The 25,244-nt window shown below is 38.3% G+C and overlaps 1 protein-coding gene across 1 annotated transcript in view; it reads right to left on the bottom strand.

Annotated features, from left to right (window-relative positions):
• The window catches only part of FOCAD (focadhesin), a 321,710-nt gene that overhangs the window by 256,306 nt on the left and 40,160 nt on the right, over positions 1-25,244 (bottom strand). The window contains exon 5 of the mRNA XM_053656269.1: positions 7,693-7,797. Within this exon, the coding sequence (XP_053512244.1) occupies positions 7,693-7,797 (105 nt within the window). The remainder of the gene's footprint in view (positions 1-7,692; positions 7,798-25,244) is intronic.

The raw sequence follows: 25,244 nt of genomic DNA, 5'->3' as shown, positions 1-25,244 counted from the left end.
CCCTTCTGGTACCCCTATAATTCAGATGTTGGAGCACTAAAGATGTCCTGGAGGTTCCTAAGCCTCTCCTCATTTTTTTGAATTCTTGTTTTCTGTTTGGTCATTTATTTCTTCCTTCTGGTCCACTCCCTTAATTTGAGTCCCAGTTTCCTTTCCATCACTATTGGTTTCCTGTGCATTTCCCTTCATTTCAATTAGTTTAGCCTTCATATGTTCCTCTAATTTGTGACTAAAATCAACCAGTTCTGTGAGCATCCTGATCACCAGTGTTTTGAACTGTTCTTCTGAAAGTTTGGCTGTTTCTTCATTGCTTAGAGTTATGGGCTCTGGAGCTCTGAGTTCTTCTTGAGCCATGTTTGATCTGTTCACGCCCATTATGTATGAGGAGCAGAGCCCTAGGTGTTCACCAGGGCAGGTCCACCCAGGTTGCTGGTTTGTGATGCTGTATGTGAGGGCGGGGTCAAAGAGGGGCAATAGTGGTCCCCTCTGCTGCTTCCTGCCGCAGGGGCCTGCGTGGTCTGTCTCACTGCTCACTCCTTTGCTGGTTTATCTGTGCACAAATGTGTGACTGTGGTGAGCCTGCCACCTTGCACCCTCACTGGGTCTGCCAGTCGCAACCCCACGCCTGGGATTCGCCAACCGCCACCTGGCGCCTGGGTTGGTCTGACCAAGTTTTCCTGCACAACCCCACTCTGCCAGTGGCTGACTCTGCCCCTCTTATCGATCTGGCTGAAGGGTTCATTATTGTCAGACATCTGTATAGTTCAATTTTCTGTGTTTTGGCTGCGTTTTTTGTTACTAAAACTTTGTTGTCTTTAAACTTGGTTGTGCGAGAAGGCACAATGTTTTCACCTACGCCTCCATCTTGGCAGAAGTCTAGGTTACCTATTCTTGACTTGAGAAAAATTCATATGTAGCATGTGAAGCATAAGTACATGGCCAATACAATCATAAGAACTTAGATTTACCTATAAAGAAATAAGTTCAAATCACAGTCTCATTTATTTACTCAATGTCCCAGATTGAGAGCTTAATTTTATCCATCTTAAAGATGCAGATGTGGAAGGAAAAAAGTGTGTCTTTTTCAAATGTCGTTACAAAACATCAGGACACTGTTTGGTACATGAACCATTTATCCAGTGATTTCCAAACCTAGTTCCACATCAGGACCCGTTGGGACTTTTTAAAACTATACAAATTCTAATACTCACAATGACTCCCACCCAACCTTTCTAAATCATGATCTACAAAGGTGGAACTTCGGAATCTATATATTAAGCAAATTTCTGGGGATTCCTATCGTTTCCACTTCTAAAACTTACCTGTATCACCACTGTCACTAGTATAAGTGAAGGGAGTGTTGGGGTTGGGAAATAGCCATTTTGAAATCATCAGAGAAAACTGACTGGGGGGGTTGTGAGCTTACTGAGAAACAGAATATTTGCATGGTCTCAAAGTGTCTCAGAGACTGCGTATTAGTTACAAGAGGAAAATGATAACTATACAGTAGAGAAATCAGATTATCACCTTGAATGAGTGACCAAAGTTAAAATCACCAATGAGGGCAAGACAACATTAGTGCCTCCAGCTGTAATATCCTGACAAGTGTCACTTCCATGGCATCCAAAATTGTCAGGAAAGTTGAAAGAATGAGAAACGGTTCCCAATTTTAAAAGACTAAAAAGATATGACAACTAAAGGCAGCATATCATCCTGCACCAGATCCTATACACTGAAAATAAAAGGGAAAAAGGTATAAAAGGACAAATGATTAAACTGGGATATGGACTATAGATTGAAATATTGTATCAATGTTAAATTTTCTCAATTTGATAACTGTACTCTGGTAATATAAGAGAATATTTTTGTTCTTAGGAAACATATACTATTGAATATAAGCTATCTACTCCCAAATATTCTGGGTTTTTTCTGCTCAATTTTATACAGAGAATGATAAAGAAAATGTGGCAAAGTATAAAAGAAACTGATGAAATCTTGGTAAATGGTAAATGAGTCTTTTATTCTTGCAACTTTTCTGGAACATTAAAATTATTTTAAAATAATAAGTTAAAAAGAAAAATCTTCATCGAATTCCAACCACTGTTTAAATAAAACCCAAAGTCTTTGCTATGATCTTGTTATATTCTAGGCCACAGCCACCCACCCTGAGCCTCTTGCCTAGGCCGCTGCCTCCCCTGAACACTAAGTTCCAGCTACTTTGCCTCCTGTCAGTTCCTCTAGTGCACCAGGCCTGTCCACACAGCAGCATCTAAGCACATGCTTTTCCTTGTATCGGAAGCTTTCTTCCTGTGCTCTCTGCATGGCTGACTTCATCCAGTCCTTTGAAATGGATATGAGAGAAAAAGCAAACAGTTTAATGCTAAGAAAAGCAAACAGTTTAATGCTAAGAAAAAGCTAGTTACCAGAATTAAAACTGGGCCATGATTTTTTTCCTTCCCTTTTTCAACCCTCACCTGAGGATACGTTCATTGACTTGAGAGAAATGTCCATTAGTTGCCTCTCATATTCACGCCAACCAGGGGCTGAACCCACAACCTAGGTATGTGCCCTAGGAGTTATGACTGGGAATGGGACTCGTAACCTTTTTGGTGTACAAGATAACGCTCCAACCAACTGAACCACCCGGTCTGGACTGGGCTATTGTTTGATGTCAACAATCACAAACTAGTCATAGTGAACTCTGTATATTATCTTGAAACTTTCTCTCATTTTCCTCTTTTCACCCAAGGAATAGATGCATTTGCCTTAAGAGATAAATGAAAAAAAGTCAGTATTCATTACAAAGTACCTCAGCCTTTAGAACACACATCTTGAAGTTCTTAAAATGAAATCTCCATCTGAATACACTATATAACACTGCACAAATGGATGAAAAATACACATATAGACTTCATAACTTTAATTTACTCAGGATATTAACTAGCCATTACCATTGGCCTAATCACCCATTTCAGAGCACACATCTGCCAAAAACATTTAATATTCTCTTATTTCAGAAAGTACAGCTTGATGTTGATCAGACCAAACCTTTCCACAAATAACATTCTTAACATTTGATATTTGTGCATGTCAGCCACTGTCTGGCACATCAGAAAGATGCAGAATTCTGGAACAAGCAGTTACTGCTCATGAATTCACAGCTATTTCCTCACTTCAACTGAGAGAAGAGATCTTAAGGAGACTGCCATAATATGAATATGCAGAGGAAAAATTAAAAGCAAAAGCACGTGATAAAATTTAAGGGTGGAAAATGGCACATTATAAAGCAAATGAGAAATTGAGCATTTAATATCTTATAAATAATAAAAATTTAGTTTAGTTATTCTTCCTGAAACCAAAACACCAGCCAAATATTAGTTCTCTGACAAACTTCCTATATGGTCAATAGTCAAGAATGCTTAATTAACTTAGTTAAATATACGTGTTTTACAGGAAAAATGTGGAGTTGAGGCTAACCCAAAGGAAATTCAGACCAAACAAAAGTGAAAGGGGAAAAAATAAACCACCCAGGAAGCCTTGAAAAAACACCAATGCCTAAGGCTGATACTCCAGTCATGTAGGAAGGACCAGGGCACCTGCCCACTTCAAAGCTCCGCAGGGGGCTCTATGTGCTCGCAGGTTGAGAGGCCCAAGGTTTTAACACTTGGCATATGCTCTTCATTTAATCACCTAGGCAAACCTACTGCATTGTTCTTCCAACTTTCCCCAGCCTCAAAGGCACTGGAAGTTGAAACCCCACTTAAATATCCCCATTTAATCTTGTTTAAACCACAAAACTAAAGAAGGATACGGTTAAGCAACAGGAACTTTATTAGCTGCACACAATCTAATCTAGTGCATCTCAAAGCATGGTGAACAGACCATCTGTACATCCAAGTCTCTTATTAAAATGCAGGTTTGCAGGCATGTTCCAGACATACACATCAAACACTGAGCATGAGCTGCTTATGCACTGTGAACACTAAAAACCAGTGGTGGTTTCCGGGAGGGTGCTGAGGGCTCTCTCCTCCTCCTCCTCCTCCAGCCATCTACCTGCTGACCAGGAAGAACACTAATGTGTTCTGGCCATGGCATTATTTCACTGAACAGAGCAATGAGGTTTAAATCTCTTATATTCTTCCCCCTGCATGTGCATGGGGCTTGCTCTCATTGGACTGCTTTTCCTTTAGAATTATTCTTTGGTTCTGCTCTAGGCCTCTATTGAACACAGTGGACATGACAAGAGGAACTTGGTGCCTTGCGACTTAAAAACATACAGACCTTTTCCCTCCCAAATAGGGAACAGAGGCAAGGAGACATGATTAGGCCACGTAAGAACCACCTGCTCGTGTAGCTGAGGGGTTCCTTGCAGCTCATATGTGGTACCATAAAACTCTCAGGAGCTCAAGCGGTATTTCTCAAGTGTGATCCACAAAGGACCTATATCCATAGTACTGACTAACTGGACAAGCATGCTGATTCTGAATCTTACACAAAACTGACTGAATGAATGAGAATCTCTGGTAAGTGGGCTTGAGAAGCTATACTTTTAATAAGCTCCCAGGTGATTCTTATGGACACTGAGGTCCAGGGTCAACAAAGAGAAAACCCTCCCTAGGTCTCCTTCAAGAAATTCACAGGGACCATGGAAGCCACTGGCTCACATTTTGGGCCCTCACATCTCCCTCTCTCTTTACTCCCATACTGGCATGAGTTCTGTAACTCAGCACAGACTCACTTAAAATGACCACATATTCTGTTCTACTACAGCATAACTGGGAACACCTCTCAGTGGAGTTCTGAGCCTCTCATATCTTGGTTTATGCTTTCAGACACAGCTCATCAGCTGCCGCTCCAAGGCTGTGTGATAATGCCAACCAACATGTGGCACAGAAGGCTCTAAAACAGCATGACGATTTTGTGCTTGACTCAGGTAATCACAGCTCTCTCGAGGGGAATCTGCTCTTCAGGCTCACCTCTCCCCGGTTTCTGTCATCCACAATCCCCCCTGGAGGAACTTAAGGCCCTTACACACTCGATTGCTCTCTACTGATTTATAGTGCCAGACAGCCACTCACATAAGGGCTCTCCATAAACATTACTGGATTATGCCAACTCAGGTGGTTGATTCTGGACCTCTTAACGTGCCACCAATCTAAGGACAAACCTTATGTATCCACTATGATATCGGCTCCTCAAACTAAGCTCCCTATCCATGCCTAGCACCTATTATCTTGTGAAAATAAGACTGCAGTTAGAAGAACCAAGTACAGGAGAATATAAATTATAAATAGAAAAATAAGTGAAAGATTACAGACGACTGAAGGTCTAGCACTCACAGCCAGTGAGGACAATCAGTATGAAAATAAGAGTAACTCTAATTCTTATGCGTGACAGAAAATTCCCTTTACCATCATCTAAACAGGGCTTCTTAAACTTTAAGGTGCCTCTAAATTACCTTACCAGAATGCAGAAAACTCTTACCAGAATGCAGGCTGTGATTCGGGCAGTGAGAGATGGGGTCTGAAAAGCCGCATTCCCACCAAACCCCCAGGTACTGCTCATGCTGTTCATAGCTCTGCTACTTGATGGGGGACCAGCAGTACCTAGGAGCTTGTCAGAGAAGAATCTGGAGTCTGCCCTAGCCATAAGGAAAGAGAATCTGCCATTCAACAAGGTCCCAGGTGATGAGAATTCACCTTAATGAGCAGCTAACCTACCATCTTGCACTCACTGTGAATCGGAGTCACCTGGGCCTTTTTAAAAATACAAACATCTAGGCCTCATGGCAAAGGTTCTGACTTAGTTGGGCAGGAGTATTTGATTTTTGATAGGTTCCACACCCAGATATTCCTAATGAGCAGCCAGGGTTGAGAACATTAAGTTAAACTTAAAATACCCCACTAGGTGGAGGGAAATATGGAAAGACAGCTAATGGGTGAGGAATTCTTTTCTGGAATGATAAAAAAAAAAAGTCCTAGAATTTATTATGGTGATGGTTGCATAATTTTATGAACATACTAAAAACTATGGGTATCATATACTATAAATGGGTCAATTTCTGTCATAAAACTGTTATATAAAAAATTAAAAACTTCAATAGCTTTCCTATCTTAAAATAAATAATAAATAAATAACCCCCCTCCCCCGCCACCCCTGCTGTGAACAATAATGAAATGAAATCCAATAATGAAATGAAATCATTTTCTACCTTAAAACTCTGGCCCAAGAATTTGAACTTCTTTTTAAAAAGAGAGAGAAAAAACACAGATGTTCACATGACACATCTAGAAATACTAAGATCTGCTCATCTACTCCTTAGGTTCAATTCTGGTCAAGGTAATGGATCAAAGACAAACCTGAAATGAAACTGTACCTCAGGAGGCAAAACTATGTTAAAAAAAACAACATATTTATCAGTTTGGAAAAGTTCATGCTGCACATCCCATTTCCACAGTATTTTCAAATAGCAAATAATTTTCCTTTTGCTTCCCCTGTTTAAAAATAAATTAATGGCCCTGGCTGGTGTGGCTCAGTGGATTGAGAGTAGGCTGCAAACCAAAGGGTTGCTGGTTCAATTCCCAATCAGGGCACATGCCTGGGTCATGGGCCAGGTCCCCAAGCAGGGGGCGTATGGGAGGCAACCACACATTGGTGTTTCTCTCCCTCTCTTTCTCCTTCCCTTTCCCTCTCTAAAAATAAATAAAATCTTTAAAAAAAATAAAAATGAAAAATTAATTGAGTTAATAAGTAAATGAATTTATTAACTTACTGTACTATAATCTCCCAACTTTTCTGTGTGTTTGAAGACATTCAAAAGACATATTAAGAAAAAACTCTGTAAAATGGAAATCTGGCCTTGTTTGAAAAAACTGGCTTTAAAAACTCAAAATATTATACTCATAAAAAGAAGAGATCATAAACAGCACTACAATTTCAGGAAAGATCATTGTAACACAAGACACACAGTTGACTTATTCTCAAAAGGTAAACACTATACATATACATAAGTAGGCACCACTCAACATTTTGGAGAAACTCCTCTCAGCTTCTGGTTTCCGTGGTGTCAAATGCTCCAAACTGCAGGTGCTGTATGCTCAAGCCAATGAGGATTTTCATGTATCTTTTACTTTCCCTGTTGAATTGTCCTAGCCTGTGTAAGCCACTTTCCACCAAGAACCAGTACCCTTGTTTATGGTCCCATGTTCTCATTCTTTTGAAGCAGGCATTTCTGGACTCATCACTAAACAGAGTTCCTAAGACGATATGCTTTGGTTACTGGCATCCTCTGGGGTACTCTGTTCACTGGATGGGAGCTCCTCTCTTAAGAAATGGCTTTCTAGGACCTTCAAGGCAGCGGTTAAGGTCACACTCACAAATAAAATCCACTGCATTTTACTTTAATTGTTGCTGTGTGGTTTTTCTTTGTAAAGTAATTCTACCATGTTATATTCTATAGATGACAAAGAAAAGGCAAATCAAGGTTCCTAACTACTGACCTATCCCTGAGTAATAACCCTTTGTTAGTCTCCTATTATTTTTTACAGTGAGAAAGTTTACCCTCCTGCTTTAAGTACACTTGCTCAATCTCTGAAATAACTAATTCTTAATGGATTAGCATGTCTCAGTTCATAACTTAACAATTCACACAATAAAAAACATGTTTTTTAAAGAAAGGGGGAAAAGGCTTACCTAATAGAATATATACCCTGAATGTTCTTCTCCCCAGCTTGTCCTTCCTTAACAGCTTGCATTTGTAATAATTTCATAATGGCTTTTAGGAAGCCGTGTGTATTCCTGTAAAAAAATATAACAACATGTTAAATATTATAGATACAAAGCAAATATTCTAATGAGGTACTTAATTTCACCATTTTTAAAAGATTTTATTTATTTTCATAAATAAATAAAAATAAAGGGAAGGAGAAAGAGAGGGAGAGAAACATCAATGTGTGGTTGCCTCTCAGGTGGCCCCCACTGGGGTTGTGGAGACCTGGCCCACAACCCAGGCACATGCCCTGACTGGGAATCAAACTAGTGACCCTTTGGTTTGCAGCCTACTCTCAATCCACTGAGCTACACCAGCCAGGGCTTAATTTGACCATTTTTAAATGACTGAACACTTGCTACCCATACCGAACAGTCGCCACCCAGCTCATTCTACAGCATAGCCAAGGAGAGGCCTACAGACCGACAGCTCCCAAAAAGGAGAAGTGGGGCCAAAAAATTAACCACCAACTTATCAATCACCTAACTACACACACTCGGAGGGGAAATCAATCAGGAAAAATAAACATGAGCCTGCATAAGTGCAAGCAGTGACCACATCAGTTACCCGTACTGAATAATCAGGTCCTTCATTTATAAATATTAGCAGACCATGAATTATTATTACAGACATATGAATAACAAGACATGAAATAAGTCAGCCATTCCAAACAGTAGGCCAGGGGACCAATCAGAACAAATAACCCCCATTAAAACAAAGTTAATGGGAGTGGGGAATAAAACTTTCAATTTTTTCCTTATTCCTATAAGAGGCAGGAGGATAATACATCAAAAAGAAGAATAGCCTGCACTTTTTGTTTTATTTTTTCCTTATGCTTAATTTTTTAAATTACACAATGGGATTTTTCCCAGTTTTAGCTTTATGAGGTAAAACTAACAAATACACTTATAACATATTTAAAGTGTACAAGCTGATATATATACTGTACACTGTGAAATGATTACCATAATTGATACATCATGACTCACCTGGCTACCTTTCTTTAAAAAAAAAACTGCAAGAGTCAACAGAGAACCACAGTGATGTCAATAAAGTAGGGCTTTTGCCTCTCTTCCACTAGCTGTGCGCTCTATCCAGTCATGGGACAGGAAGAAGGTGGGGACGCAGGTGGAAGAGAGCAAAGGAACGTCAGCGGTCCTTCCCACACTGTCGGTTCCCAGTCAGCTCACATTCTCCCAACTTATGGTAATACTTACTCTAGTTCTTTATTGATTTTATATTTTCATTTGATCCTTTGGTAATATAATTGAGTATACAATTAAATAACTGTTCTGATATCATTTATTGATTTTTTGTGTATGTGAGAAGGCTTAAAATCTACTCTCTTAGCATATTTCAAGTATACGATACCACACTGCTAGCTACAGTCAGCATGCTGTTGATTAGATCCTGTTATTCATCTTATAACAGGAAGTTTGTGCCCTTGGGCCAATCTCTTTCCATTTCCTCCACCCCCCACCCAGTCCCTGGCAACCACCTTAGTTTCTATGAGTTCAACTTTTTTTCTTTTGTTTCGATTCCACTTGTAATACCACTTTGTTTGTCTTTCTTTGTCTGGATTGTTTCACTTAGCATAATGCCCTCCAGATTCATCCCTGTTGGCACAAATTGTCCTGCCCTTTTGTATAAGGACATTGCTGGGAACTAAAAAGGAATTCTAGAAATAAGAAAAGATATTTGTTAAATGAAAAATTAATTATACTTTAGTCATATATAACACATTAACATAGTTATGTTAATATTTCAGAGCACTTATTGTAAGCTAAGTGAAACAGCTTATAACAAGTGTATTCTTCTAAGTGCTTAGCATGTATTACATCATTTGCTATCCAGAATAATAATGTTACAAGTCACTGTTAACTTATTTTATAGCTAGGACAAGGATTTGGAAATAAGCAATTGATATCTGTTGGTGCTATTGAGTGAGGTGTTACTGAGTGTACTCTTTAACTTTTATTAAAGTTTTCCAGCTGACTGAAGGTTTGGCAATGCTGTCCAATACAGTGGCCAATAGCCACATGTGGCTACTGAGCACTATTAAAATGTGGTGAATCCAAATTGAGATGAGCTATAAGTATAAAATACATGCTGGATTTAGAAGACTTAGGGCACAAAAAAAGAATGTAAAATAGCCATGCATAATGTTTATTGATTACATATTGAAATAATATTTTGACATGTGGGAGTTACATAAAATACATTATTGGAATTAATATCACCTGTTTCTTTTTATTTTTTAATGTGGCCACTAGGAAATTTTGATTATATATGTGGCTCAAATTTGTGGCTCACATTATATTTTTATTACTCAGCACTGCTGTAGACACTCACATGATATAGTTCCTACATAGGTTCTTTGGTGAGCATTGAGGTTTCCCTTGCAATTGGAGCATTTTCCACAATCTTTACAACATGCAATGTAGTGTCATGAATGAATCTTTTGTGAAAGCTATCACATGTGTATGGTTTCTCTCCTGTGTGGATTCTATGGTGAACACAGAGGTCTCATCACTGCATAAAGCCTTTCCCCTAAGATTCTCTCTCCAGCACGTGTTCTCTGGAGGATGTCAGAGATTTAGTTTTCCTCACATACCCTACATTGGTACTGTGTCAATCCCATGGCACTCTATGGCCAGTTAATCCTACTGGGACTCAATACAGTTAAAAAGTAATTTAAAAAAACTGGAGTGAATTGTAGTTGCATGGCATCTCTCCGAGCTTTCCTTGGGAATAGAGGTGTTGCTCACATTCTTCTGATGACCTTTTCTATTGACACTCTGAGTTTCTAGAATTATTCTCCTCTAAAGCTTAGGGAAAAGAGAGATCTCAACATCCAAACTTTTAGAATAGATTCCTTATTCATACCACTCATTTTTACGGAATCAAAACCATTCTGTAGCTGAGGATGCTGGATGTTAAGGAACAGTATCTTCCAGTATGTCCTCTAGCTCTTCACAGCCCTTCACACTTCCATTTACAAAGAGTTGGATATTCTTTTGCATGGAAATCATAATTGTTCTATAAACACTTTATTAAGCACCCACTCCTGGGTATGAATGTCTAGACTTAGTCATAGAGGACAGAGCTTACAGAAGCTCCTCAGAGCTTCAGGACAGCCTGACTCCCCCAAATACAAAGATTCACTAACGCTAACAAACCAGGCCTCAGGGTTGCAGTCTTGGCATTTTTACAGGTAGTTCCTTGGAATAGTACAAACCCCTATGGCTCTGACCCACGCCTATGCCTAGATGTTATACAGCATCATGAAATCTCAGGTCTGCAGCTATATTTAGCAGATAAATTCTCACCATCAGAGTGAGTGAACAGTTTCCACATTGTAGTATCTGGCTGGAATCTGTCATAGGGGGCTGACTTTGGTTTGCATTGCTCGGAGGATCACTACATGATCAGAAGTGTCCTTGTCTAGATTCTAGCCTTGAATGTTTATGCAACTGGAAATCAGCTCTAATGTCTGATTTAAGCTAAAATGACTCTACTTTATAAACCTGGAGAAAGTCCAGGCTGTACCTAGTAACCACATAAAGCCACTTCTCTTGGGCCTAATCATTAGTTTAAATGGTATTCATTTTAGATGATCAGTGTTAATTGAATTTCTGGCTGAATTCCTTCCAAGAAATATGGACTCATTAAATTCAGGCATACCTCAGAGACACTGTGAATTCAGTTCCAAACCACAATAAAGAGGGTCATAATCTTTTTGCTTGTCATGGAGGGGCTTGTATTCAATTTGTAAAAATCACATTTGTAAAGCACAATAAAATGAAGTGTGGCTATAATCCCTTTTTGTACATGAAACTAGATTGGTTTTCCTTTTCTAATGATTTATTTGTCATATGACTAGAGTTTTACAGAGGCAGATAACAGACCTATAATTTTAACCAACATGAGCCACCCACCCTTTACAAAAGCAGTAGAATACCAGAGAAGAGCACACACATCATATTTGCATTGAATTCCAGGGAGTTCACAGAACCGCCAAGGCTGACAAATGAACTTCACTTTTTTAACCTTTAAGTTAGGTCTTGCTTGGTCTTACTTATGGATCCAGATTTTACCATGTGAATAACTGTGTCTTTACTGTATTTTAAGTAACAGTGAAGCATTACTAGATTACGATTTTTAAAAGATATGGTATCAGTCAAGTCACATACAGAACTATTCAAATAGTAACACATTTACCTTAAATTCAATGGAATAACTATTTAAATTATTTAAATATTCCAGGTGTGTTGAGAGGGATGATTTCAGATTTTGTAAATGTGTTTATATAAATCTTTGCTTTAATTCTAATTAGCTGGGGAATATTGAGCAAGCCACTAACACCTAGGAGCCTTCACAGCCTCATCTGTAAAATTAGAATTACAAGAACAAGCCCGGCTTTTGTGTTGTTTTAAAGAATAAATAATATGTCAATAAAGTACCCAGTTATTTTTTCAAAAAGTTGTGACAATCTAATATGTATAAGTGTACCATAAAGATTGTAATGTTTTTTACTCTTTAATCACTCAGTTAATGAATTAAGCCTAAAATAACTGTAAACCTACCCTAATTTCTAGTATTTTCCATCTCTCCTCACAAAACCTTCTTTTTCTTGTTTTCAAGACACTGCTACTCTGTACCTGAGATCTGTTCTTACAAAATTAAACATTTTTATTGAATTCTGTATGATTAACAGAAGAGGTTACAATAGTTTGAATAGTGCTGAAAATCAAAATAATGAAGAAGAAAACAAATACTGAAAAAGCAGAAGTCAAAGAAAGCATAGAAGAAAATTTCACTGAACTTAATTTTTTAAATTGAAAGGATTATTACCAAGTACTGTGCAAGATACCAGAAAAAATTAATTGCTACCATTTTTCAAATCCAAAGATACAAAGAAAATCCTACGAATTCTCAGATTTTTAAATGACATCTATAAAATAAAGACCATTAAACTTACATAATTTCTAATCTGGCATCAGAATTCTCATCTGCAAGACTGAATGAACCAATGTATACAGAATTATTGGGGAAAGGTTTCTGTAACTTAATAAATCTAAACCTACCCACAAACGTTTGAGAGCAATGTGTAATGACAAAACAAATATTTTCACACATAACACTAAAAATTTTTCTTAAAGAATTTCTCTAGTTAAAAGATAATAATGATGATTGTACAGTTTTGTAAATATATTAAAACTGCTTGTACACTTTTAAAGGGTGGTTATATAAAGCTTTTATTTTTTTTTAAGATAAAGCGCAAAAAATAATCAATGAAACAGATGTAGACTACAAAGAACTTTGATTAAAGTAAATACAAGAAGAACTCACAATAAGGTCTTTATCATGTTTCTAAGGTAGTTATGAAAATTAAAGCAATTGTTAAGAGAGAATTGGTAGGGAGATGTGAAAAAGAACAACAACAAAAAACAATCTGGAAGTAAAATCCCAGATAGTTTTAGCAAAGTTAATAGGAAGCATTTTCAGAGAAGAGAAAACTCAAAGTTAAAAATAAGAGATTGTTTGACAGAAAATACTTATATATGACAGAGAACAGATTAATATCAATAAAACAAGAAAAGCAACAAAATAAGGTAAGTCATATTAGAAACATAGCAGAGAATATAGATATGCAAATCACAGAATAAGAATCACAATATCCTGTGCTGATGAGTGAATGGGGAAACATGCATTTTCATGTTGAGTATACAGTGGTTAAACTTTTATGGAGAGCAATTTGGCAGTGCCTATAAAAATGTTTAATACACATATCCCTTTTCCCGTAAATTCCACTTCCAAGAACTCCTCCTTTAAAAAACTTACCCATACATACACCTGAAAAAAAATCTTACACTGTATTTGTTATCTTCTTTTAAAAAATAAAAAAATTTTCATGACTATTAATAGAGTCCAAATATGACCCGTCTATATTATGGAATACTCTGTGACCGCCAACAAGGATGCCATTCAATATGTAATTGTGCAACTGTAATTATGTCAATTTCTCCCTGTAAACCAAAAGCATCATGAGTGCAGTGACTATGTCTGCTTTCCTCACCATGATATCACAGCACTTAGCACAGGTATATAGAAAATATTCAATAACTATTTTTAATTAACAGATGGATAGATGGATGAAAGACTGCTAAAAGGTACTGCCTTGCTTGCATACCGAGGTGATCACTGAAGGTAATTTCTAGTTCTGCAATTACATGACTTTACACGTGAACATGAAAATTACAGTATCTGATATCTTTACTATAAAAATTTGTTAGCTTATTACTAAACTAAAAAATATAAATGGTATTATTAGTTGTGATTATAAGCCTTTCATTTTAGGAATTATACATTTAGCAAATGAGGGCATTGTAAATACTAGGAAGACAAAATTGACATAGAATGCTTTTATATTATCAAGCAATGAAATAACCCTGCTGGGGAGAGAGAGGCAGGTGTTTTGGTTTGCTTTTAGATTTTTCAATACATGTTAATCCATGTCCTCACAACATTAAAGCAAATTAAGACTCCTTGTAAAATAAGTAAAGTAAAAGGTAAACATTTAGCATGGTAAATAAGAGATATAACTACCGTGGTCACGACTGCCCGCCAGGCAGCTAAACTCGCCACGCTGAGAACTCACTCCTGTGCCTAAACACCAGAGCAACTGCGCCAAAGCCGCTTGGGAAGATGCTGTTTTGGTTTACTCCTCTCCCTCTTAAAGCACTTATCACATATGAAAATTATTCAACAGCAATAGGATTTTTTAAATCTTTACTTAAATTTCTCTCTCTCAATCTTCTTCTCCCTCTTCTCCCTCTTCTTCTCTCTTTCCCTTTCTCTCAAGCTGCTTCTTAAGCATGGGTCCAAAACAAACTCACTCAAAAGAGTGACAAGATAGCTTCAAAAAATCATTAAAAGAGGAGAAAAGAGGAATAAAATACATCAGTTATTTAAATCCATGAGTTTATTATAATACTTTATAAAATAAAATCTGATTTTATTTAAAATCAAATTAGTCGCCACTAAAGGATACTTTAAAAACTGATTATTTTGAAGTTTGGTAAATAAAGAGAAAAGAATCAGATATATAACCTGCCTTTCCTACACAAACTGTACTGATAACTAATATAATAGTAAGCTTGGGTAAGGTTCTCTTTATGGTGATATTTCAGGTAATAAGTGAACAAAAAATGATAGAATTAGCACTTCATCATTGTGAATCTCCTAATGAATTAATGGATCAAGCCACTGAACATCAACAGTTAACAACTAGACATTATGTGCCTACTGATGGAAGAACACATTACCACCTACAAAGAATTCTTCCCTCTCCCAACACCCACCCCCAACAACAACAAAGATTTAACTTAAATATCATCAAATTTCTAGAAGCAAACTTTCAATGTACAGGATATAAAGAGAAATAAATTAAAGCACATGGCGATATAATCGGCAAAATCCACACCACGGAAATCTCTGCCAAGTACCAAGGTTCTTCAACAAACTGTAAGAAAAGAAGAGACAGAGGTAGAGAGAGACAGATGTGAGGAGGGGACCCTGTATATTAACAGAGATGTAAATGGCATAACAACCCATTCTTATTTAGATGGTCATATAAGCAAACTGTAAAAGAAAAGTTATGAGGTAATTAAAAACCTGGAGGCTGATTGGACATTGAAAACATTATGCACGCACACACACGTATATCTAGGTATAATAACACCTTTGTCATGATGCGTTTAAAATGAAGCTACGCACATAAATATCTACAGAACAAATCATGCAATGTCGGATCTTCTCCTAAAGAATGTGGGCAGGACAGAGTTGGATGGGGCTGCGGAGGGAGCAGGCCTGGCCGCGGGCCACAGGCGGCTGGGCTCAGTGACAGAAACAGGAGGGTTCACAACACTGCGCTGCACACTTTTGAAATTCTCCATTAAAAGGTTTAGAAATCATAAGAAGAGTTCCTCTTTAAAACACCCATGTTTTTCCAAAATTTTCTTGGTTATTTTTGGGTGTCATACTCCAAGCTGTTTTCTTCCTTTATCTACCTTCCCCTGGCGACCAAGGCAATGGCTGTTTCTATCATTATTGCTGTCTGGAGAGATATTACAGTTTCAAAAAAAATATTCGAGAGGTTGATGATAATGGTAATGCAGATAGGAAACATGGTGGCATCTTGCCATCACAGTAAAACAAGATATGTTATCTTTGACAATGAATCTCCATCCACTCAATCTCTCTACCCTCTGTCCCTGTCAGAACAACACAAATCTAATATTAGTCACTCATACTTGAGTGCAATTATGTTTCAAAACTGGAGCTGAGCTGAGAGGCTGAGAGATACCTATTTCCAAAGTCATGACTTTGCCCAAGTTCAATGCCAGTGCAGAAGACTCCTCAGGACTAGTGTTCCAGTCTCCTCTTCTCTGTTTTGGGAAATACCATTCCTTCCCTATTTGTATGGTTACTATACAAGGGATCCTAGCACTCATATGTTCACACAATAAAGACAAAGCCAGTACAGAGTTAAACTATGTCCAGCAAAACAACGCATATTAGAGCTAACTCCAGTACCTGTACAACTTCATTCGGAAATAGCATCACTGAAGATATAATTAAGAATCTCAAAGTGAGATCATCCTGGGTGAGTATTAAACCCAGTGACTGATATCCTCATAAAAGAAAGGAAAGAAATTTGAGATACACAGACACACAGAGAAGGTCATGAAAGGACAAAGGCAGAGAGCAGAGTCATGCAGCCACATGCCAAGGGCAGCAGGCAGCCACCGAACACTAGGAGAAAGACATGGAACAGATTTTCACAGCCAGAGGAAACCGACCCTGCTAAAATCTTGATTTTGGACTCCTTGCCTCCAGAGTTGAGAAATAATAAATTTCTGTTGTTACAGCTACCAGGTTTGTGGTCATTTGTGACAGCAGCCCTGGAAAATCAATACAGAAGTCCCTGGCAGAGCTGACTGGTCTGGGAGTAGACACCTCACACATGCTGGGTCCCAGCCTTGGTCACCTTTAAATGTAACTAAGAAACTGCAACTGCAGTGTGGCCGTCTCTTGCACAGAAGAGATATTAACTGAGGAGCAAGTGGTGGCCATGGACTAGGAAGCAGAGAAAGTCAGCCGCAATAGAGAAAAAAAACACAGCCTATGTCCAATTGTTCCTGAGGTCCAGGTGCATCACAGTTCTTCCTTCGCTCTTTGGGACAGCTTTTTACATAAGAGGACTTCCGCCAAGATGGAGGCGTAGGTGGAAACACTGCCTTTTCGCACAACCAAGTCTAAAAACAACAAAGTTTTAGCAACAAAAAACACAGCCAAATCACAGAAAATTGAGCAATATAGGAGTCCGACAACAACGAACCACTAAGCCAGGCCAGTAAGAGGGGCGGAGCCAGCAGCAGAGCAGGCAGGGCAAAAAAGATTCCCCGACAGAGGCACGCAGGTAGCCAAGGGCGAATCACAGGTGTGGGGTAGCGACGGGCCGACCCAGTGAAGGCTCAAAGTGGCAGAGTGACCGCGGTCACACATTCACGCACAGATAAACCAGAGAAGGAGTGAGCAGTGAGACAAACCACACAGGCCCCAGCAGCGGGAAGGAGCAGAGGGGAACCACCATTGCTCCCTCTCTGACCCCGCGTCCACATACAGCTTCACAAACCAGCAACCTGGGTGGACCTGCCCTAGTAAACAACTAAGGCACCTCTCCTCATACAGAACAGGCGCTAACAGGCACGAACAGATCAAAACATGGCTCAAGAAGAACTCGAAGCCCCAGAGCCCATAACTCTAAGCAATGAAGAAATAGCCAAACTTTCAGATGCACAGTTCAAAACACTGGTGATAAGGATACTCACAGAACTGGTTGATTTTAGTCACAAATTAGAGGAACATATGAAGGCTAAACTAATTGAAATGAAGGAAAATGCACAGGAAACCAATAGTGATGGAAAGGAAACTGGGACTCAAATCAAGGGAGTGGACCAGAAGAAAGAAATAAATGACCAAACAGAAAAGGATGAAGAAACAAGAATTCAAAAAAATGAGGAGAGGCTTAGGAACCTCCAGGACATCTTTAAGTGCTCCAACATCTGAATTATAGGGGTACCAGAAGGGGAAGAGGAACAGCCATGAGTGGAAAACTTATTTGAACAAATAATAAAAGAGAACTTCCCCATTCTGGCAAAGGCAATAGACTTCCAGGAAATCCAGGAAGCTCAGAGTCCCAAAGAAGTTGGACCCAAGAAGGAACACACCAAGGCACATCATCATTACATTAGCCAAGATTAAAATGAAGGAGACAATCCTAGAAGCAGCAAGAGATAAGGGGACAGTCACCTACAAAGGAGTTTCCATCAGACTGTCAGTGGATTTCTCAAAAGAGACCTTACAGGCAAGAAGGGAGTAGAAAGAAGTATTCCAAGTCATGAAATCCAAAGACCTACAACCAAGATTGCTCTGTCCAGCAAAGCTTTCATTTAGAATGGAAGGACAGATAAAGTGCTTCTCAGATAAGATCAAGTTCAAGGAGTTCATCATCACCAAGCCCTTACTATATGAAATGTTAAAGGGACTTACCTAAGAAAAAGAAGATAAAAAAGATGAACAGTGAAAGGACAGCAAACTCACAGTTATCAACAACCACACCTAAAACAAAAGCAAAGTAGGAGGACAGCTAGATCAGGAACAGAACCATAGAAAGGAAGATCACATGGAGGGTCAGCAACAGGGGAGTGGGAGGAGGAGAAGGGGGGAGAAGGTACAGAAAATAAGTAGCATAGACAGTAGATAGAAAATAGATGGGGGGAGGGTAAGAATAGTATGGGAAATAGAGAATCTAAAGAACTTGAGACACGTGGTCATAAACTAAAGGGGGGAATGGGGGAGGGGTGTGCTGGGGGAAGGGGAATGAAGGGGGGAAATAGAACTGTAATAGCATAATCAATAAAATATATTTTAATAAATAAATAAATAAATAAATATGGCCCCTTTATCTCAAACTAGTGCAAGTGGGTTTCTGTAAGCTGTCACCCAAAGAGTCCTTACACACTCACAAGCCTGCTGCCAAAAGTCCTTCAGTAAAACTCGGCTGTGACAAGCCCTTTTTTGGGTGGGTGCCAAGAAAAGCAGAATTGACTCAAGAACCCTCAAAGAGAAAGGAAAAGGTCAGGCCTTAGCTACAAGTAAAGTGGCAAGAGATGATGTAAAACAGAAACTCAATTTTCACTGGGCATGAAAGCCGAGAGACCCAGATCTTATCCTGAGAGGAGTGTGGGTCAAAAATGATGCTAATCATTCCAAAAAATAAAAATAAAACAGAAAAGAAAATATTTTTTGGTCATGCTATACAAACTATGTTAAATAAAACCACCCAGGTAAGTGCAGTGGGTACGAGAGTGGCAGGTGGAGAGAATGGGGACATCACAATAGTGTAAACAATAAAAAGTAAAAAAAAAAAAAAAAATTGAAAAACACCACCCCAAAAGTTGCTTTTCACAAGAAAAATTGCACAATTACTACTGTGCATATGAATAACATGTATCAGGTTTCCTTTGTTTGGGGTTCATTTGATAACAATATTCAGCACTGCTCATGCATTTCATTTCAGTTTCCTTTTGAATACAACAAATAATTTGAGGTTTTCCTGGTTCTTTGCTTTCGATACATTCCAAACATGAGGTATAAAGAAGTACCCACACTAATTTTTTGGCCAGGGATGAGGATAAACAGGGTTGAAGAGGATGATATAAACATCCCCAAAAGGGGCATTCAAGGAGACAAAAGGGAAGAATGTGGCCAAGTCCCTTTTTAACTGGAAAGAATACCTTATCTGCCCTAAGCAGAGTAAGTCACCAGCAAATTAGAGAATGCTAAACACCAGATTAACAAATTATTTTCTAAATTTATTAGAAAAAATTACGAGAAAAGAGAGCCAGAAAGAAAAGAAGGAAATAAAAATTTTTTAAAAAATTCTGAGGAACCCATACTTGAATGACAGAAAAAAATAATGCTTCTTAAAAAAAAACAAACAAAAAAACCCTAAGAGATGTAATGCTATTGAGCTGTGCTTGGGAAAGTTCTGTACCTTCATCTGTCCTCTAAGTGCCAGAAAACAGCCTGATTCCTTGTGAGACATTTTTTCCATTATGAAAGTCACGTGCTCAGTAGGTACTTTCCTTAAATCACCTGGAAATGGCTTAGCATAAACACGTGACTGGAAGATTTTTGTAACAAACAAAGCCTTCGACCAGATCAACCAACTTAAAAGACAAAAAGGGCAGAATGTCCTAGACAATAAAACTGGCTAGAATTACTTTTCTGGTTATGAGCTGAAATTTAACAGAGATTCTAGGATTTTTAGTGAAAGAAAAAGGCTTAGAAAAAAGGAAAACAGAACATCTGGAAACAAGCTAAATAACTTTAAAAAATATTTAAAAGAAAAGGTAGAAAAACAGACATGATCTAGTAATTCCGTCACTCTCAGATAAGATTTAAATGAGCAGTGATACCAATCAATGTAGATTTAAGCCCCCAAACCATCTCAATTAATGAAAAACACTGTGACAGAGGGAAGATGTCCTTAGAGGACACCTTGGAGGAAACCTCACAAAGTCACCCTTCCTTGATTCTTTTCCTGCCAAATAAAAAAAGATAAGGAAGCTAAATAATACAGAAAAGCCTGCAGAGTACAAGATACAAATACAGTGTCTCCTTAGTTGCTAGCCATTTCTACATGATAGCAAAGCAATTAGGTATCCCCAAGGAACAGGGTCATCGATACAAGACCCAAAGAGACAAAAATGTTCTCATTAAATTACCCTATACCTTAATTCCAAATAGTTCTCAGAATCACTTTTTAACCAAATTAGACCTTTAGCAACCCACGATTAAGAACTCGCCGAATCCAACAGCTTTAGTCATGACACACGATGGGCATTTTTAATGCCCTGTGCAAAATTTCATTAAAAACTAGACTTTAGGAACCTCAGAAAATAGGTTTTAATCTCTTATGCCTTAATACACTTTATTTTCCCAAATGTGTAAATTGTAGGTCTCTTCCCTGTTTGAAAGCATAAAAGGCACAAAAATCAAGCAGCAGCCTAGTTTATCCAGAGCATAACCATTCTACCAAACACAGTTTTAAAAGACAGGGCTGGTGCGGGGGGCCGTGGGGGGGAAGCAGTTAAACTGAAATTACAGGCTGTCATGACATCTCAATACCGAAAACTGAGTACCTGTCTCCACAGGACAGTACGGTTTTTATTCACAATCCTGTTACTAAGCAACTATAACAATGGCTGCATCAGCTTTCTAGAAGCTAGCTCAGTTAAGGGGGCAGGAAATCTAAGAAAAATGGGGAAACTCCTTGCTTTGGGAATTTTTTTCTGAGGATAAACCCAATGTAAAAAAACAAATGAACAAGGAAAACCAAAAACTATTCAAACTTAAACCAAGCGGTTCCTTAAAGGACAAGAAAAGTACATGTTACTATGTATCATTCACTTTAATTTCAGTTTTAACTTCAAAATTTATATTTAACTGGTGAAAATGATTTCTTTAGTATGTTGACATTGTGGTCCCCCTTCTTTCCTTCACCTTCCCTAGGGATCTTTTTTCAAATTTCCTTACTGATTAGAAGAACGTTTTTGACCTCTGAAATCCATTTCGTTGTTTACAGAAGCTATAAAAACCAGTTTACAATTGTTTCAGTATAGCCTCAGCTTTGAAACAAAAACATTATTGGACATCAAGCTACTCCTTTGAAGGGAAGTCTCTCAAACACAGCTGCCAGACACTTTCCCAGCCACTCCCTGAAGTTCAGACAACCAGAGCTTTGCTAATGTCAAATCTTTTTTAAAAGTTAGACTATACAATGTGGGTTACAGTTGAGGTGGTAGTGGAGGGGTGGAGGGGTGGAAGGGTGGAAGGCGACTGGAGGTGGAGTGTTTCATACATATTCTAAAATTTACAGACTAGACCTGCAAAGGGCTAAGGGGCAGGTTATAAAGTTAGAAGAGATGACCTCACTGATTTTTCTTTCTATCTTTCCCTGCATTTTTTATTGCTGTTCAAGTACAGTTGTCTCCATTTTTCCCTCCACCACTCACTCCCTCCCCTCCCATCTCTCCCCCCTCCCATCTCATCCCCACCTCCCATCCTCAATCTTACCGTCCTGGGCTTTGTCCATGTGTCCTTTATACATGTTTCTTTTTTTAATGTATTTTATTGATCATGCTATTGCACTTGTCCCATTTTCCCCCCTTCACTCCCCTCCACCCTGCACACCCTCTCCCACCCACATTCCCCTCCTTTAGTTCATGTCCATGTGTCATAAGTTCTTTAGGTTCTATATTTCCCATACTATTCTTACCTTCCCCCTGTCTATTTTCTACCTACCATCTATGCTACTTATTCTCTGTAACTTTTCTCCCTCTCTCCTCCTCCCACTCCCCATTTATACATGTTTCTTGACAACCTCTCTCCTTCTTTCCCATGTTATCCCTCTCCCCCCTCCCCTCTGGTTACTGTCAGTTTGTTCTTTATTTTAATGTCTCTGGTTATATTTTGCTTGCTTGTTCATTTTGTTCATTAGGTTCCTGTTAAAGGTGAGATCATATGGCATTTGTCTTTCACCTCCTGCCTTATTTCACTTACCATAATGCTCTCCAGTTCCATCCATGCTGTCGCAGAGGGTAGGAGCTCCTTCTTTCTTTCTTTCCAGCAGTATAATGGAATACTATACTGTTGCATAGTATTCCATTGTGTAAATGTACCATAGTTTTTGGATCCATTCATTTATTGGTGGGCACTTAGGTTGCTTCCAGCACTTGGCTATTGTAAATTGTGCTGCTATGAACATTGGGGTACATAGGTTCTTTTGAATTGGTGTTTCAGGGTTCTTAGGGTATAGTCCCAGCTGTGGGGTTGCCAAGTCAAAAGGCTGTTCCATTTTTAGTTTCCTACGGAAATTCCACACTGTTTTCCACACTGGCTACACCAGCAGCTTTTTTAAAAAATGGAATTTACTGGAGTGACATTTGGCTCACTCCATCACAGGTTTCAAGTGTACAGCTCAACAAAACATCATCTGCACCCTGCATTGTGTTCCATCACCCCAAGCAAAGTCTCTTCTCATCCCATTTACCCCCTCGGCCCACCTCCACCTACCTGAACATTTACTACCATGCTGAGAAAGTTCCAGAAACTGCTACATTCTCTAAATACCTATTCCACAGAAGGCTGCATTCTCACCATCACTCTGTAACCCCCACCTCCATCTTGCATGAGCACTCTTTCCCTTGTAGCTCTCTCTATCTGTTCCTGAGGGATGTTAGCCTTGCAGGTAGAAATTTTCAGAATTATTTTCTACATCAAAACTGAGTGGCTCTGTCCCCAAGGTGCCTCTAAATTTGGATAAACCTCTATTTGAACAAGAGATTTCCAGAGACAAGTAGAAACTTGAATATTGGAAACTGAAGATCCAAAATGTCTCAGCCAAGAAGCACAAGCAAGTGACAAAGTCATTTCTGCCTTTGGATTCCAAATATAAACATGGTTTTCTGTCTTAGAAGATTACCTGAGCAGCGTGTGGAGGAGGTTATTTGGATCTCCTGCTTTTTAATTAACTTTAGTTTAATTTCTTAAAGTTCTCATTTGGCTTTTTCAAAAAACAATGTATAGCCTTTGAAATCGCTATAAACCACATAGCTCTGCTACTTGAAACCAACGAAGTAAAGAAAATCTTTCACGTATAATTATTACTTCTACTGGCAACAATAAAGAGAACTTAGCACATACATAACACATTACATGATCAAATTGATTCAAAAATTAAATTATTTAGCTTCAGGGTCTATTCTGTTACCATTTCCCTGGGGCTAACAATTTAGACAACATGAACATTCTCAATAAAAAAATTTATGGAAAAGAAAATTTCCAGGATACTTCAGTTGTTAAAATTCCCATATTTGCATGCTATAAAATGTAAGGCCTTCTTCTATATTTTGGCCATATTTCCAAAGATCTCTGAAAACTAATGGTCACCAATGTATATGATTACATTATTGACTGAAGCACTGCCTATAATTGCAAATAACTGAAAACAATAGGGAATTGGTAAATAATGGCTCATTCAAACTATGGATGAAATATAGATGGAAAAATTATAAAGCACTTTATGTACGTTAAGAAAGGATCTCCAAGATATATTTTCTAATGAAAAATGCAAAATAAAGAATACTGTGTTTAGAAGACTACTAATTCTGTTGGGGGGGGTAAAGAAAAATATATACACATAGCCCTGGCTGGTATGGCTTGGTTGGTTGGGTGTCATTCTGCAAAGTGAAAGGTCAATGGATCAATTCCCAGTCAGGGCACAAGCCTGGGTTACAGGACCAGTCCCCCGCCCCCACCTGGGAGTGTGCAAGGGGCGACAGATCTATGTTTCTCTCCTCTTTCTCCCTCCCTTTCCCTCTCTCTAAAAATAAATTTAAAAAAAAATACACACATAAATTTTCAGCTGCATGTACATTCAACACCCTTAAAATATAAGACCTGGTAAGAAAGAGTTTTGTCTCTGAGAAGAAAAACAAATACAGGAGTAAGACAGAGACTTGGCCTCATACACCCTTTTGAACTTTTTTCCATGTACTGTCTATTCAAAAAAATACATTTTTAATTTTAAAGAATCTAAGGTTACTGAAAAAAATATAATATATAAATGGTATGCTGATTCACTATCAGTAAAGTTTATGCTTTTCAGTTTACAATAATGATATTCACAACAGTGATGATGCATTTATACTGATGTGTGAAGAATATCTCATACCAGCATAATTTTCTTTCATGATCTTCTAGAATTAAAGGTATAATCTAACCTGTTTTGATTATCCCTTACACAGACAGAGACATTATCATGGCCCCCTTAGCTGCTAATACCCTTGCTTTTAAATATAAATAGTACAGCTCTGGCTGGTGTAGCTCAGTGGACTGAGCTCCAGCCTGTGAACCAAGGGGTCACTGGTTCTATTCCCAGTCAGGGCACATGCCTGGGTTGCAGGCCAGGTTGCCAGTAGGGGGGCACGTGAGAGGCAACTACACACTGATGTCTCTCCCTCTCTTTCTCCTTCCCTTCCCCTCTCTCTAAAAATAAATAAATACAATATTTTTAAAAGAAATAAAAATAGTATAACACAATGTAAGTGGATTTTATATTTGTAAATTTTAAGGCATTTGAAAATTATTTATGGGGGAACAAATATTATTACCTGCATTTGAAAAAAGGGGTAAGTCAAAATCTAAGTGACTTGTTTAATTAAGGTCAACCAATAAGTTACAAAAGGAAAGACACATTAAAACTTGACTTTTTAAAAGCCTCCTCAAAACTACTTTTTTCAATGGCTAGACAATAGGAACCTTCTAAAAGCATCTGTGTGTG

This window comes from Artibeus jamaicensis, unplaced genomic scaffold (assembly GCF_021234435.1).
Source record: "Artibeus jamaicensis isolate MK-2021 breed Jamaican fruit bat unplaced genomic scaffold, CSHL_Jam_final scaffold_1964, whole genome shotgun sequence".
In the NCBI taxonomy this organism is placed as follows: Eukaryota; Metazoa; Chordata; class Mammalia; order Chiroptera; family Phyllostomidae; genus Artibeus; species Artibeus jamaicensis.
The sequence above is the reverse complement of the archived record's forward strand: the minus strand, read 5'-3'. Positions and strand labels throughout refer to the sequence as shown.